We start from the raw sequence: 13409 nt of genomic DNA on the forward strand, positions 1-13409 counted from the left end.
ATCACAGGCTGTTAAAAAACCCCCAAAGCCTAAGGTGCACTTTTTGAGTATTTAGGTCATTACCTAGACTTCTTTGTAGTCTGACAACTGGAACACCTTGTCAATGCTGTGGACAGGCAGAAAAACTTCATAATTTTGTTCAATCTGTCTGTATGCTTGAATGAGAGAAAGGTATGAGGCTTTCAGTATCTACACTAACAATTTTAATATTTTCAAAAGACTCCAGTCATAATACTAATAGCATCTTAAAACTTATTTCTCCTAGTGGTGCTCATGTTCTTTTAGATGATGATACAGATTTAGGTTATGTGGAGGATGGAGCTCCATGTGGACCTCACATGATGTGTCTGGACAAAAAGTGCCTGCCGATTCAGTCCTTGAACATAAGCAGCTGTCCCATTGGCTCTAATGCAAAAGTCTGTTCCGGTCATGGGGTGAGTCTGTATTGGGAGTTAGCAGCTAAGCTTCTCCAGCTCTCTGTGCTATATCTGATCTTAATGTACTCTGTGGAGTTCTCTACCTGAAAGTGTTCCTAAGACCTGCTGATCTGGAAACACAAATGTTAGATTCAGGGGAAGACTGCCATTCTATGAAGCATAGATAAAATTTTAGAAAGCAAAGTTGTCAAATTAGCTCTGCAATTATATCCAAAGTGTTGTTTTCATTACTAGCAAGAAAGAGCTTTGACATCAGTTATTAAAGACTTCTGTAATGTACTACCCATATTTCAAGCTACTTGCCATCTTCAGTTAAACTTTCTCCTGCCTACTAACACCTTTATAAAGTTGGTCCTGTGTTCATGGAGTTATACCTCATGACTTAATTAAAATTTTAAACTGTTGGACCTCAACAGAGATGATATATTCTTCTTGAACAGATGCAAAGAGTATCATTTCACATTCAGGCACATTATATTCTGTTATTGTACCCGTAAGTCCATTTGTCTAAGATGTTAGGTATGTTTTGATGAACAGATTCACTGTTCCATGTCTTGTAATACTGATAAAACCTTTCCACTGTGGGATTCAGTGGACAGATACTTGCCTAAGGGGCTAGACTTTATACAAGAAGGGTTTTTTTTTTTTCTTCTTGTTATGTTTAATTGAAGATGAATTTGAGTGCTTCAAAGAAGAGGGTTAGGTTCAAAATCAAGAAGAAGAAATTTAAAACTGGAAAGTAAAGGATCTGGGAGATCTAGAAATCATCTTGGTACTTTTGGAGAGTGGCATAAGTAGTGAGAGAACTATGTTACCTTTTTTGTTTTGCTTTGGATTATTCCAATTCATAATTTTAAGAGAGTACTACAGTTGATCAGTCCTGCCATAAGATGTATTTATCTTCAGCTTCTTAGATAAGATTCTTCAGTGAATACTTTTAAGAGGCAGAATGAGATAAAAGTTAAATTAAAAAAATCACATATACTACTTGTAATCATTACTGGGTTTTTTGACATTATGTTCCAGTGTCCAAAAGACATTACTAGCTGATGCCTAATGACTGAGTTCAGTTCTAGTCCCACAATCAAAACTTCATTCTTTGTTTTGTGTCTATTTCTCATGTCATGCTTTTTCCTTAGTAACCTCTTCTAGCAACACATTCCATATTCTTTTTCATATGGAAAGTTTATAGCTATTAACTTTCACTATTTATACAATATTTTAGATTTTGTCAGTTGGATAGGTTTTCTTGTATCTGATAAATGTACTGCCAATTTTAGTGAGTCCTAAGTCCTTTTTAGAGGTCATTCAACTAAATGTAGACTTAGGAAGAACTATTTCCTCTCTTTCTAGAAGATAAGCAAGCACTCCTCATTGCTGCTTAGAAAAAAATGATGACAAAACCAATGAAAATCTTACTATTTTTTCTTCTATTTTTTTCTTACTATTTTCTTGCTCTTGGGAGGAAGCTGTAAATGAGAGGTTGTAAAGCATGACCGTGTCTTGAACCTTGACATCCAGGTTCAAAGTCTAGATAGTTGGTTAGTGAAGATCTAACTAGTCTAGTTAGATCTAACTAGTTTTTTTGGATGAGAGTTTCTGTTATTTTTTTACATCCTATGCAGGTGTGTAGTGCAAGGGATAATGGAACCACTGGGAACACTTCTGGTTTTCCTAGCATCTGAGTGTATTTAGAGGGTTAAAGCAAACTTTCAAGTTACTGGTGTATTATTCTATTGTTACAATATATAAATGGGTAAGTTTTATACTGTGAATTAAATACCTAATTTACATGTTAAATAAACTTCATCAATTGTAGTTAAAAACCAACTGTTGTCATTTATTTTCTTCTCCAGGTGTGTAGTAATGAGGCCACTTGCATTTGTAATTTCTCCTGGGCTGGGACAGACTGCAGTATTGATGATCCTATCAGGGATACTGGTAGCAAGAAGGATGAAGGACCCAAGGGTTTGTGTGATTTCAGTTTTGATGTTCTTTCAAGTATTTATGGCATTTTTCTGTTGATACATGGCAGTAGAATTAGCATATAGAAAGATAATAATATTGTGCAATCCTGCTTAGATCCGGACAGTAAAATTCTGCTTCATGTAGATTAAGTAGGTCTTTCTGCTTTGAGAATTGATGAAACTTATATTTTTCTAACCTAAATTTGGGGAAGATTTCAATAGGTAATGGTATGTACTTTCTGTTTTTTCCTTCATCCCTTATTCTCTATTTTTTACGATCATTTTCTTTGTGATTGGAATCTGACTAAGTATAGCTCTTATTATTTCTATAATAATTATTTATGTTTTACTAGAGATTTCCAGTTCCCTTAGTTGTTCTCTGCTAATTCAGAGAGCCATGGCATAAAAAAGGCAAAGGTGGAATGTCCCTGCTGAAAAAAACTTTGATTCTTTGAAATCAGATTTCAATGGGAGGAAAAAGAAATAAATTAAGATTTTAAGGACTTACATTATTCTTACGACTATTATTGCTTACTCCTATGTATTTAGTAGGTATTTCAACTGCATATGAAGTATAAATACAAAGAGGATCTATTGAGGAAATAATTAATCAAAAAAGTTTTTCAAAGAGGAAGAAAAGCACTTGAGATTCTCTCTAACTCTCTGCCAAAGAATTTCTTTGGATTGTGCTGTCCAATTTTTTTGCCTTTCCTGTCATCAGGACATTGTCCAACATCAGACTATATTTATCCAGTGTTACGCATTTACAGATAAATTTCCCAATAAACAACTGAGAAACCCAAACAAAATTTTTTTGCTATGTTCCAGTTCCAGGTTCTTCTGTCCCTTATACAAGGCTGATGGAAAGAAGATAGAGTTGTTTAAAAAAGTAGTCCTTAGAGCTCAGACTCTAATTGATTACTCTTTAAAATATCCAAGGTTTCAAGGGAGGACGGGATTTTGGTATGTCCCTCCAGAATGGCTCTAGTTCTGTCTTGTGTGCCTTATTCTTTTTCCTCTTAGCAGAATGGTTCCAGTAGACCTTTAACCAGAACTGTTGGAGACATCATCTTAAAACAAGTTACCACTGTGAGGGAGGCTCTCTAGAACAGTCCAAATTTGTATTAGGGAATCTGTGCAGGTGCTTCCTGGAGTCTAACCCCACCACTGTTCATTGTAGAGCTGCCTGGTTTGTACCCTGTCTTACAAAGCTACTTCTCATTTCATTTCCCATAAAAACCTTCCTTACTGTGGAATGCTGCTTACAGAGTCTTAAAAAAATAGTGGAGAACAGCACTATAGAGCTGGTTACTTCTTTTCGTGTGTGGAAGAGGAGAGCAGTATTTACAGTTGTGACATTGAGAGTACATGAATTTTATATTGCTCATTTCCAAATTCTGTAGGTAACAAATAATTCCCTCCTCTGTAAAAAGGTCTATAGGAAAGGCAACACAGAAGGTACACTTATCTTGGCTAGATTTTTGTAATTCAGATTAACTCATCTAATTCAGAATGGAAATACCTTTATGAAAACTAATATGTCAACACTGAAATATTCTGGGGAAAAGTGTTAAATAAATAGTATGTGCATGGATTTCTGCCAGTAGGTAGAGACATAAAGTTTAGACTGCATTTTTCGGTGGAGTCCTCTGTAAAAAGGCAGAATATGTTTTTGCACAAGCTGGCTCAATGATTTCAAAAGATGGATTATTTTTACTTATGTTGTTATAGTAATTTATTGATGTTGAATCACCTAGAAATGAACTGAGGAGCCTGAACACTGACAGCTACTATAATGTCTTTTGGTGTGCTAATAGGGGAATTCCTTTGTGAGAAGGTGTCAGAAGAATACAGAAGTGGTTTTCTGTATTGTAAAGATCCAGTGTACTAAAGTACTTTAAGTTTTTTCCCCTTGTTACCAGTACTTCTTATGTCATATGCCAGCTTACAAGTGTGAGACAGAAACCAAAATACTTGTTTTTCCTTAGCCCTAAATTTGAGTCTTGTTACACTTCAGAAACAGGACACTCATGATGAAAATTCACCTAATAGATTTAAGATTTTTCACACCATAAATCTAAGCATTTTTCTTATTACAATTACAGCATGTATAGCTAGGAAGTATTGCTATTTATTTATATATTGTTATGACAATTGACTGCTACTTCTGCTGCACTTTTCAGACCTTTCCATCATCCATCAATTGCTTTTGGCTCCATACTGTGTTTCAGGATTTAAAAAATTAGTGGTCCTTAATTATGTTGGTATTAATACATGAGTCTTGAATTACTCTAAACTCAACAACCTACTGTATCCTGTACTAGCAGACCTACACAGCATGCTAGCAGTTTTGGGAAGATGAAGAGTTCTTGCTGTTAGTTTTTGGCTACTGCAGAAACTTTGAATTACTTTAGAGTGTTGGCTAGTAGTTTTGAAATCGGTAGGACTACACATGCACGCAAGATTCTTCCTTTGCGATTTCATTTGCAGAATTAGGCCTTTGTTTGACTAGTGGAATAGTGTTTGTTTGTTTTTTTACTATAAAACTTATGTCTCAAGTGTGTGTGTGTGTGTGTGTTTGTGTATATTTATGAAACAGGAAAAACATTTCAAAACAGACTTTATTCAGCATGAAGACTATAAAGTTTTTGTTCTTTGGAAAAGTACCCATTAGACAGGGAATTCAGCTGTTTGCTTGTGGTCTATTATGACTCAATGAATCTATCAAGCTTTCAGTCTTTAACCTAGGAAATGTATAGACGTTTTTTCTCAAAAGAGTTCCCTTAAAAAATGAAAAATAAGGCCTCACTGTCTTAAGAGAAACTAACTGAACATATTGAAATTGCCAGGGTGTTACCTGAAGCACATTTCTAGGGTAGGTTTTTTCCTTTTAAAAGGTGTTACCTGTCTTTAGGTCATATAGATAAATAGAGAGTCCTATTGATAAATGCAGTAACAAAGGGAAATATCACTAACTAGTAAAGGAATGAATTAAAAAGTTTTTGGTTGGTTTTTTTTCCTGCAATGGAACTGTTTCCAAACAGTTTTCATTTGCTTAGTTGGATTATGGATACAGTAAGTTTCTGGTGATCAAAAGGAAGTTTTCTTATTGGTGACTTATTTACATGTTGGCTGTTTTAAATAAGCAGTAGGTTGATGATATTCCCTTTTTAAGTAAATAGTAGAATCACAAGCTAAAAGGAATAGTCTTACATTTACAGGAAGATTTCTTATTGAAGTATTTGCAAGCATTCAAAGGAAACCAAATATAGCTCATTTCAGAATTTTTAAAGCTACAGTGTTTGATAAATAAAAGTTTGTTAGCAGGTTGTTTATCTGACAATGGATTGTAAAGTAAATATTCCTTTGAGGAATTATTTCATGTTTTCATTTCAGACATATATGTGATCATTTCCTTAAAAAAATCTTCCCTTTTCCCTCCACACAGTGAGCATGGCCACTAACAGGCTAATAGGTGCAGTGGCAGGGACCATTCTGGCCTTGGGGGTGATTTTTGGAGGAACAGGGTGGGGAATAGAGTAAGCATTTTTCTTAGTTTGAGTTTTATGTTTGGTGCCTAGTGTGTGAGGTAACCGTGTGCACCTGAGCCCTCTGTGTATTTCCCCGTTAGCTTTGTCATGTGGTGACCGTATTTGTCGTGTGATTTGACTGTGTCTGTGTCATGTGGTTTGCTCATGCAGTGTTGAACCTTCTCCTGTCTGGGATAATGTGGGGCATAAAACAATAAGTTTGTGAATTTTTACATTGTCACAGTAAAATTAAATGTCTAAATGTTTCCATTATACCAAATTATCAAAATAATGGGGAAAAATGAAAGTTAGTGACTATTTTGCAAAATAGATGAATATTTCATAAAATGCAGAAATTGTTTATTACAATCTACGGGGCTTTCAGTCTAGTAACGGGTCACATGATCTAGCTAGGAAGCTGATGATGGTAGTATAGACAGCTAGTCTTACAATAAAGTTTCTGAATGTTCTGTTGCTAGGATTCTGTTACCTCAAGGCAGTAGAATGCTGAAGTAGAGAATTCATATATAAAGAATATGTATGAGCAATTTTTATTGTCTTTTCATAATTTTAGGAAACTGTAATCTTAAGTGTTAGCCCACTACCTCAATTTTAACAGTGGCTATCTGATTTATATATGTGCGTGTGTGTATGTATATATACACATATAAAAATGCCCATATAAGAACTCTCTTCATTCTGCATTCACTGTGCAAACTACAGGATAAATTACTGTCATTCTGCTCTTCTGAGATTTCCAACTTCACTGTGTTTCTAATACTATATGTTACCTCTGTCGTGTGAGTGCCATCTCTCTGAAAGGGGGAATCATAACAAGACAGTTTGTGATTTCTAATCAAAAAATGAAAAAGCATTCATGTACAGTTCTAATTAAGGCTGCATAAACAGTTTTCTGGTAGGCAGCTTTTTGTGCGTCTGAGTTTGCAGCCCTAGATATAACCTTTTTAGCTTTTGCTGAACTGGACTGTTACATGAAACTCATCTTAGAGATTGTCCTCTCACAGAGGACAACTAATAAAAAACAAATAGAAGGAAGAAGGTAATATATCATTTGCTTGAGAAAGATCAGATTGGTGTTTTACTGGTGGCTTTTACAGCTGTTTGCTAAAAACTGAAGACTGTGAAGATTGCAGAAGTTTGGGACCCAGATTCTGGAGCTGAGAATTTACCTACAGGTTGAGGACCATTTGCGTTTTGCTTACATTCTGCCTTGTACCCTTCTGATTTTATCTTCCCTTACCTGCTGTCTCAATCCACTCGGCTCTGATCAACGTCCCTGACCATTTGTTCTTGCTCCTGTATCCTGCTGCTCTAATTCCAGCTTTTCTTCACCTTTCCTCTCCTCTTATCACTCACTACCTGACTAATTCTTCCTTTTGTTTCTATCCATTCTTCTTTCCTGGATCCCATCAGTCTTTTCTCTGTCCTCTGGTTCCTTCAGATATAAATGCGCATTCAAGGCAAGCTGCTGCTACTTTTTGTTGCTTGGTTTAAAGAAAGCAAGTGGGGAACACAAATACTGTCTCTGTTCCCAACGCCCTCCAGGCCCTGGTGACTGTTACCATCAGTGGCTGCAGGGGAGGTTGTGTTCATCACAACCTGATGCCAGGTCCTGCCCTTATTCCTCTTTCTTCGCCCCTTCACTTGCAAATTGCAAACTTTTCTTCAAAGTGCTGAAATAACTTTAGTTTCTTAATGCTTTATGAGTTTATTTCAGTAATCATGGGGGATGAAATGGCAGAGTCGTTTTTTTCCAGATTTCATCCTAAAATGGATACTTAGCTTTGATAACTTAAACCAGAGGATTTGGCTGGCAAAGTGACAGGCAAGAAAAGAAAACATCAAACCACCACAGTATGTTGTTACCTGCAGGACAATCTGCAGGAAACTTGTCTCTTCTACAACTAGCAGAGTTTCAAAGCAATATATATTAATTCTTGTAGAATCTGTCTGATGATGATGATGTAGGGAATAGTCTGAAGTCCCCTGAATGTGTGTTCTGTTTCAACACCTTCAGCAGGATTTGTATCAGAGTCCTAAGAGATAACTAGAGATGATACGATAGCCATGCCAAAGCAGATGGCACCTTGTAGGAAAGGGTGGTGTGCCAGGCAGCTACGGAGCAGTTAGTTGCAGGAGCTTCCTCCTGACAAATCTGTGTCTGCAGGTTATAGCAGTACTATGGCGGAAAGAACAAGTGTACCAGAAGTGTTGCATCTTGTGATAGTCTGGATGGAAAATGACCCCGCAGTACGGAGGTTGTTAAAACCTTCCTCTTACTTTCGGTTTGTGTGTATTTATGCAAAGCATCAGAGTCCAGTGACTAAGGAATGTTATTTAACTGAAACTTACTGATTTATACTTTTCGTCATAAATGTCACTAACTAAAATGAGCTGATGCAAAGTGAGCTCTATACTGGTAGCAAAATTCTGATTTATTAATAATTTCCTTGATAATGCTTAATAAAACATAAGGCATACATCTTTAAGGTAAGGTGTAACATCTAAAAGTAGTCCCATTGTTAAGTACTTTTATGTTCACAGTCTATTACAGTCTTAAAACAGCTTACCAATAATCCTCTTAAATCTCTGTATTTTGAAACTGGAATTCACTAATTGGAGGACTCTGTTCTGGTAAACAAGTGGTTGCTGTTTAGTAATCATAAGTATTCCACCAGCTTTGTTTTTATATTGAAGTCAGAAATGAGATTATAGTCTTGTTGATTATCAGTGAGATTTTACCCTGAATGTAGCCTCAGTTTCTCTGCATTCATAGGAACTGCCACTCCCAGCATACCGAGAAACACTTTAAAAATTATTCCAGAGGAGTGGACATGCCTTTATCCACAGCCATCTATCATTTACTCTGCTCTTAGGCTCTCTCTAGCAGATAGCCTAATTCTCACAGGCATTTGATTTTCAGGGGTTTTTTTTGTGTTAAAAATGAACATCACTTCTTTAGTCACTGACACTTTATAAAATTGGGTCAGATCCGAAAAGTGTTTTTGTCAGGACCCATTTATTATTTAACATAATTTTAGTAACTTTTCTATTAACTGAACCTAATTGTTTTGTATATTATTCTCTTCTCTCTAAATTTTGATTGAATTATTCCATATTTGTAGTACATAAAACCAATATTGATTCCTGTATTGAAAGAACAAACTGCTGTTTGTTGAATGGATGTGCACTATGAAATATTCTCCCACCCCCCCCCACCCCCCCCCCGAACATTTAGCAACCAGGGAACATAGAAGAGAGATGTAGAAAAGTAGCCATTTGGTACTTCCTTATCTAAGTTATGACTATATTACTATCGCTGGTTTTGGCTGGGGTAGAGTTAAATTTTCTGTATAGTAGCTTGTATGGGGCTGTGTTTTGGATTTGTGCTGGAAACAGTATAGTACCTCTTTTGTGGGAAGATAGCATTCTATGGCTAGAAAGAAATCAGCTTTAGAATTTTTCCAGGCTTCTAAAATTTATAACAGATAAATTATTTGCTGTGTTTTCAGTCTTTTGTTGTGTGCAATCATTTGATAAAATCCAGAGTAAGCCATAGGTCTGAGTCAGATGCAGTAGATCATTAGGCTGCTGTTGAAAGCAAGCCTTAATCGGGAAAATAATGCTGTGCTCACTTCTGTTGATTTGAGCCAGGTGTGACTTTAAAGGTAAGTCCAAATAAGATATGTTCTTCCAAATTGTGAAAAATTGCCTTTTGATTATTGTTGTCAAATTTGTGCACTGCTCATATCTGTAAAGCTCACTATAATTCTTTTCAGTCTAAATCTTTTATTACTATTCCTGAATACTCTTTGTGTAGGAATTGCAGGAAGCAATTTCTAAAGCTTGGTTTTCTTTTAGCTAATCTGATCTCCAAAAGCACCGTTATGGGAAATGTGTAACGAATGCTGTGAAGTTAGGTTGCTGCGGTAGATTTTAAAACTTAGGGCACGTACTTACTGTAGCGTCTGGGACTGGGCAGAAGGTTTTGTAATACCGACCTACTTCCAGTTGTTGCAGCTGCCCTTGCTCTTTACTTTGCTGATCTTTGGCTGCTCCTTTTTCTTCCTTATGTATGTTAGCTGTGTGGCAGTTTTCCAAACTCAGTTTCAGAACATTTAAAATAGGAAAATTTCGGTTGCTGTGTAGAAGCATTGGTTTGGGGAGACTGGGGTAGGAGGTAAGAACTGTTTTTGAAGGCTATTCCTGGATATGTAAATGTTTAAACAAAAAGTGTGCAATATACTGCAAAAGAACTGTTGGATTGGTTTCATTTTGCCTTGAGCTCAGATGCAATTGGCTTTACATCAAAGACTGCTCAACAGGAAGTTTTTGTACAGAGCAATTAAAATGTTACTCAAGCCCATTGTCAGTTTTCCTCCACCCTGTGTAAACAGAGCACTTAAGGGTCAATTATGAATATCTTTCTTAGGTGTTCTCTTGCCCTCTTCAGAAAATTGCACATATTTTGTGCTGCTTCTTTTTGTTGCTCATTTTTCGTGCTCCACCCTTCCTCACTTCGTTGTAAAGTAGCTTCTTGAGAATGATGAAGTGGTGCTTTGATGTTTGGAAAGCTTAATGGGAATACAGCTTTTATTTCAACTTTCATTCCTTATTATATAATCCTTTGCTTTTGTCAAACAATTGTTTGTAAATTTAGCATTGACGTAACTGTAGGGAGTTTGGATTCTGATTAGCAAGTGCTGCTAGATGCTCTCAGCTCAAATTAAAATATCTACCACCTTTCAGGATCTCCGTGAAAAAAAGTTAGGCTTTTTGATTTTTATTTTTTTTTCTTCTCATTTTCCGTAGTCATAAAACATGCAGCATTTATACCTTTCCTTGACTTAAAGGAAATTATTCACAAATATCTTAGTGTCCTCAGTTGACAGTTCATTCACTAGATAATGGAGTAAGTCACAATGGAATTGACTGTCTAACACTAGATTTTTATCTATGGTAGAAGTCAACATAGCACAATGCAGAGACCAACAGCTTTGTTCATTCTTAATGTTAAGGAAAAGTAAGTTGGGCTTGCTGAAATTGTCTGGAGACATCACCTGGTGTGCTGTCTATATTCCTTGAATTGTTTGACTACCCTTCAGCTGCTTCACTTAATGTGAATAAAGTGGTTGGTTCTTATGTCTCTCTTACCATAATCCTTTATCACAGGTCCTAGTGCCACCAATCTTATAATAGGCTCCATCGCTGGTGCCATCCTGGTAGCAGCTATTGTCCTTGGGGGGACAGGATGGGGCTTTAAGTAAGCAATGCCGCATGTCTTCTCTTCAGTGGCTATGGCGTTTACTATTTCTTGCTTACATCACTAAATTTTGAGTTCCTGCTACAAGATTTCTAAGGTAACTCCCCCCCCGCCAAATTATAACAGACCGCTTTAAAGAGAAAGAATTACACATGCACTGAACCCAAGGAGGAAGTGGATTTGAAACTAGCAGATGTCATCAGGGTGCAAAGTTGAAGAACGATAAAAGACAGAATTTAACTGTCATGAGTTCACCCTAACACTTAGGGAGCAAGGTCTTTTTTTCACCTCCAATTAGTAGCGTTGTTCTCAGAAGTTGACTACAGTGGTTAAAAACCCCAAAAAAGTGTTTATTCTGAATGCAGTAGTCCTTTCAAACTGATAAACTTTCTTATAATCAAGACTTCATGTGTAAATGTTAAGTGGTGGCAGTAGCTGAGTAGTTTTCAGTAACAAAGGCGTTGACACAGTTGACTCGGAAGTACCAGAGCTGACTTTTGTTTGTGGTTGCTGATATTTTTTTTTCCAATTATCAATTCACTTTTTTTAAAAAAAAAAAACAGGTTTAGAGGGAATGTTTTGAAATCTTGAACTGTCTCCTGAAAGACGAAAACATTTCTCACCCAATTCTAGTTCAATGTGGTTTATAACTATGAAGAGTAACATACTAGTCATTCTGCTTGTGACCGTTAAAGCAAAGAGAGAGTCTTGTACAAAGGTATTTAATTCTTGCCTTTTTTTGTAGTGCCAAGTCTACCTATATTCATGGTCCATATTTGGTAAAAAGAATCTAAAGTTAGAATCAATGTTTATAACCTTACAAGTCATGGAGGTGTTAAGCACAAGAAGAAGTAATTTCTCATGGTATTCAAGTTGCCATTTCTTTCCAATAACATGAATCAAGATTAAGCCATAATACAACAATAAGCTGTAATTCCTCAATCAGGTTTTTATAATAATTCAAAGAATATTTTATAATGCCTATATTCATATTCCATGTCTAAGTTGAGAATAAAAAAAAAATTATTCCCTAATTGATTAAGAAGGCTATCAAAGTAGGATATAGTGATCAGGTCATAATTACCTGTCAATTCACTTTCAAAGGTCACCTGAAAATGTTTGTTTACTTCTGGTTTAGACTGTTATATTTTCATAGTGTCTGGTGGCCTTAATTACACATACATAGAGAAGCAAAATATTTCTAAATCTCTTTTGGCCTTGGTGAAAACAGACTTTGCCCTTTCTTCTGGACAAGGCAATTACTACTTCCTGTCGCCCTGCCCGCCACCATCAGTGTTTTCAGAAAGACCCAGCACATACTGCATTCATTTTTCTCTAAATGCTGGTTCTGAAGGCAGTGACACTCCCTGCGCTTTGCCTTGACACCGGCAAGAGCTGCAGAGCTGCATGTATCAGCTGTGGGAGTCAGTGCTCCTCATTTGCTTTAGTAAGAAAAGATTAAATACAACATGTATCAAAACTGCTGTCTTTAAGCATGGGTGTATGATCTTCATAAGCCTTTTTAATTCCTGCTGATAGACTTACCTTGAGCCGCGGTATTTTTTTTCTTACAGCTTCTTCTCAGTTAAACAAATTAAATCCACTCATTTGTGCAATAAATACCTCTAGGTCAGCCTCCAGTATTTACGAGTTACTACAGGGCAGCTCTAAACAATGTAGTTTTATTTCAGTCCTATATCTTTTGCATTGTGTCTCATATGTCTGAGATTTGTATTTTCCATATTTATAAACAGTAAAATAATTTCGTATTTATGCGGTTTTGACTTGTTATGTTGTTTCATCAAATCTATGTTCAAAGGCAGATGTTCAAATGAGGGGCGTATTCTAGAATAGCCAGTGACAGACATGGATACACATGTGGTGTTAACATGAGGGAACTGGGATTCTTTTCATTTGCTGGATTGAAAGATTTCTTCTGTGTAAAGGCCTAGTCTGGGAATAATGCTTTTTTACAGACTCTCTGTAATACTTGGACATATTCTATAGCATTAATTAATATAAATACATTTACATTTTTTCTACTGTATCCTACTAGATGCAGAATTATAGGCGTGAGTTGTCTTTTAACCTAAATAAAGCATATAAACAATACATAAAGATTTCAGTTAGTAGCAGAACTGAGGGGTTTTTTTTTCCCTGCACTTCACTGCAATTAGCTTTTTAAATAAAT

General features: G+C 36.1%; 1 protein-coding gene across 1 annotated transcript in view; it reads left to right on the top strand.

The window, feature by feature from the left end:
- Nucleotides 1–13409, top strand: part of ADAM23 (ADAM metallopeptidase domain 23) — a 78492-nt gene that overhangs the window by 59773 nt on the left and 5310 nt on the right. Inside the window, exons 23-25 of the mRNA XM_059820612.1 lie at nt 266–434; nt 2294–2405; nt 11128–11218. Coding sequence (XP_059676595.1) covers nt 266–434; nt 2294–2405; nt 11128–11218 — 372 coding nt within the window. The remainder of the gene's footprint in view (nt 1–265; nt 435–2293; nt 2406–11127; nt 11219–13409) is intronic.

Source organism: Gavia stellata, chromosome 8, assembly GCF_030936135.1.
Source record: "Gavia stellata isolate bGavSte3 chromosome 8, bGavSte3.hap2, whole genome shotgun sequence".
In the NCBI taxonomy this organism is placed as follows: domain Eukaryota; kingdom Metazoa; phylum Chordata; class Aves; order Gaviiformes; family Gaviidae; genus Gavia; species Gavia stellata.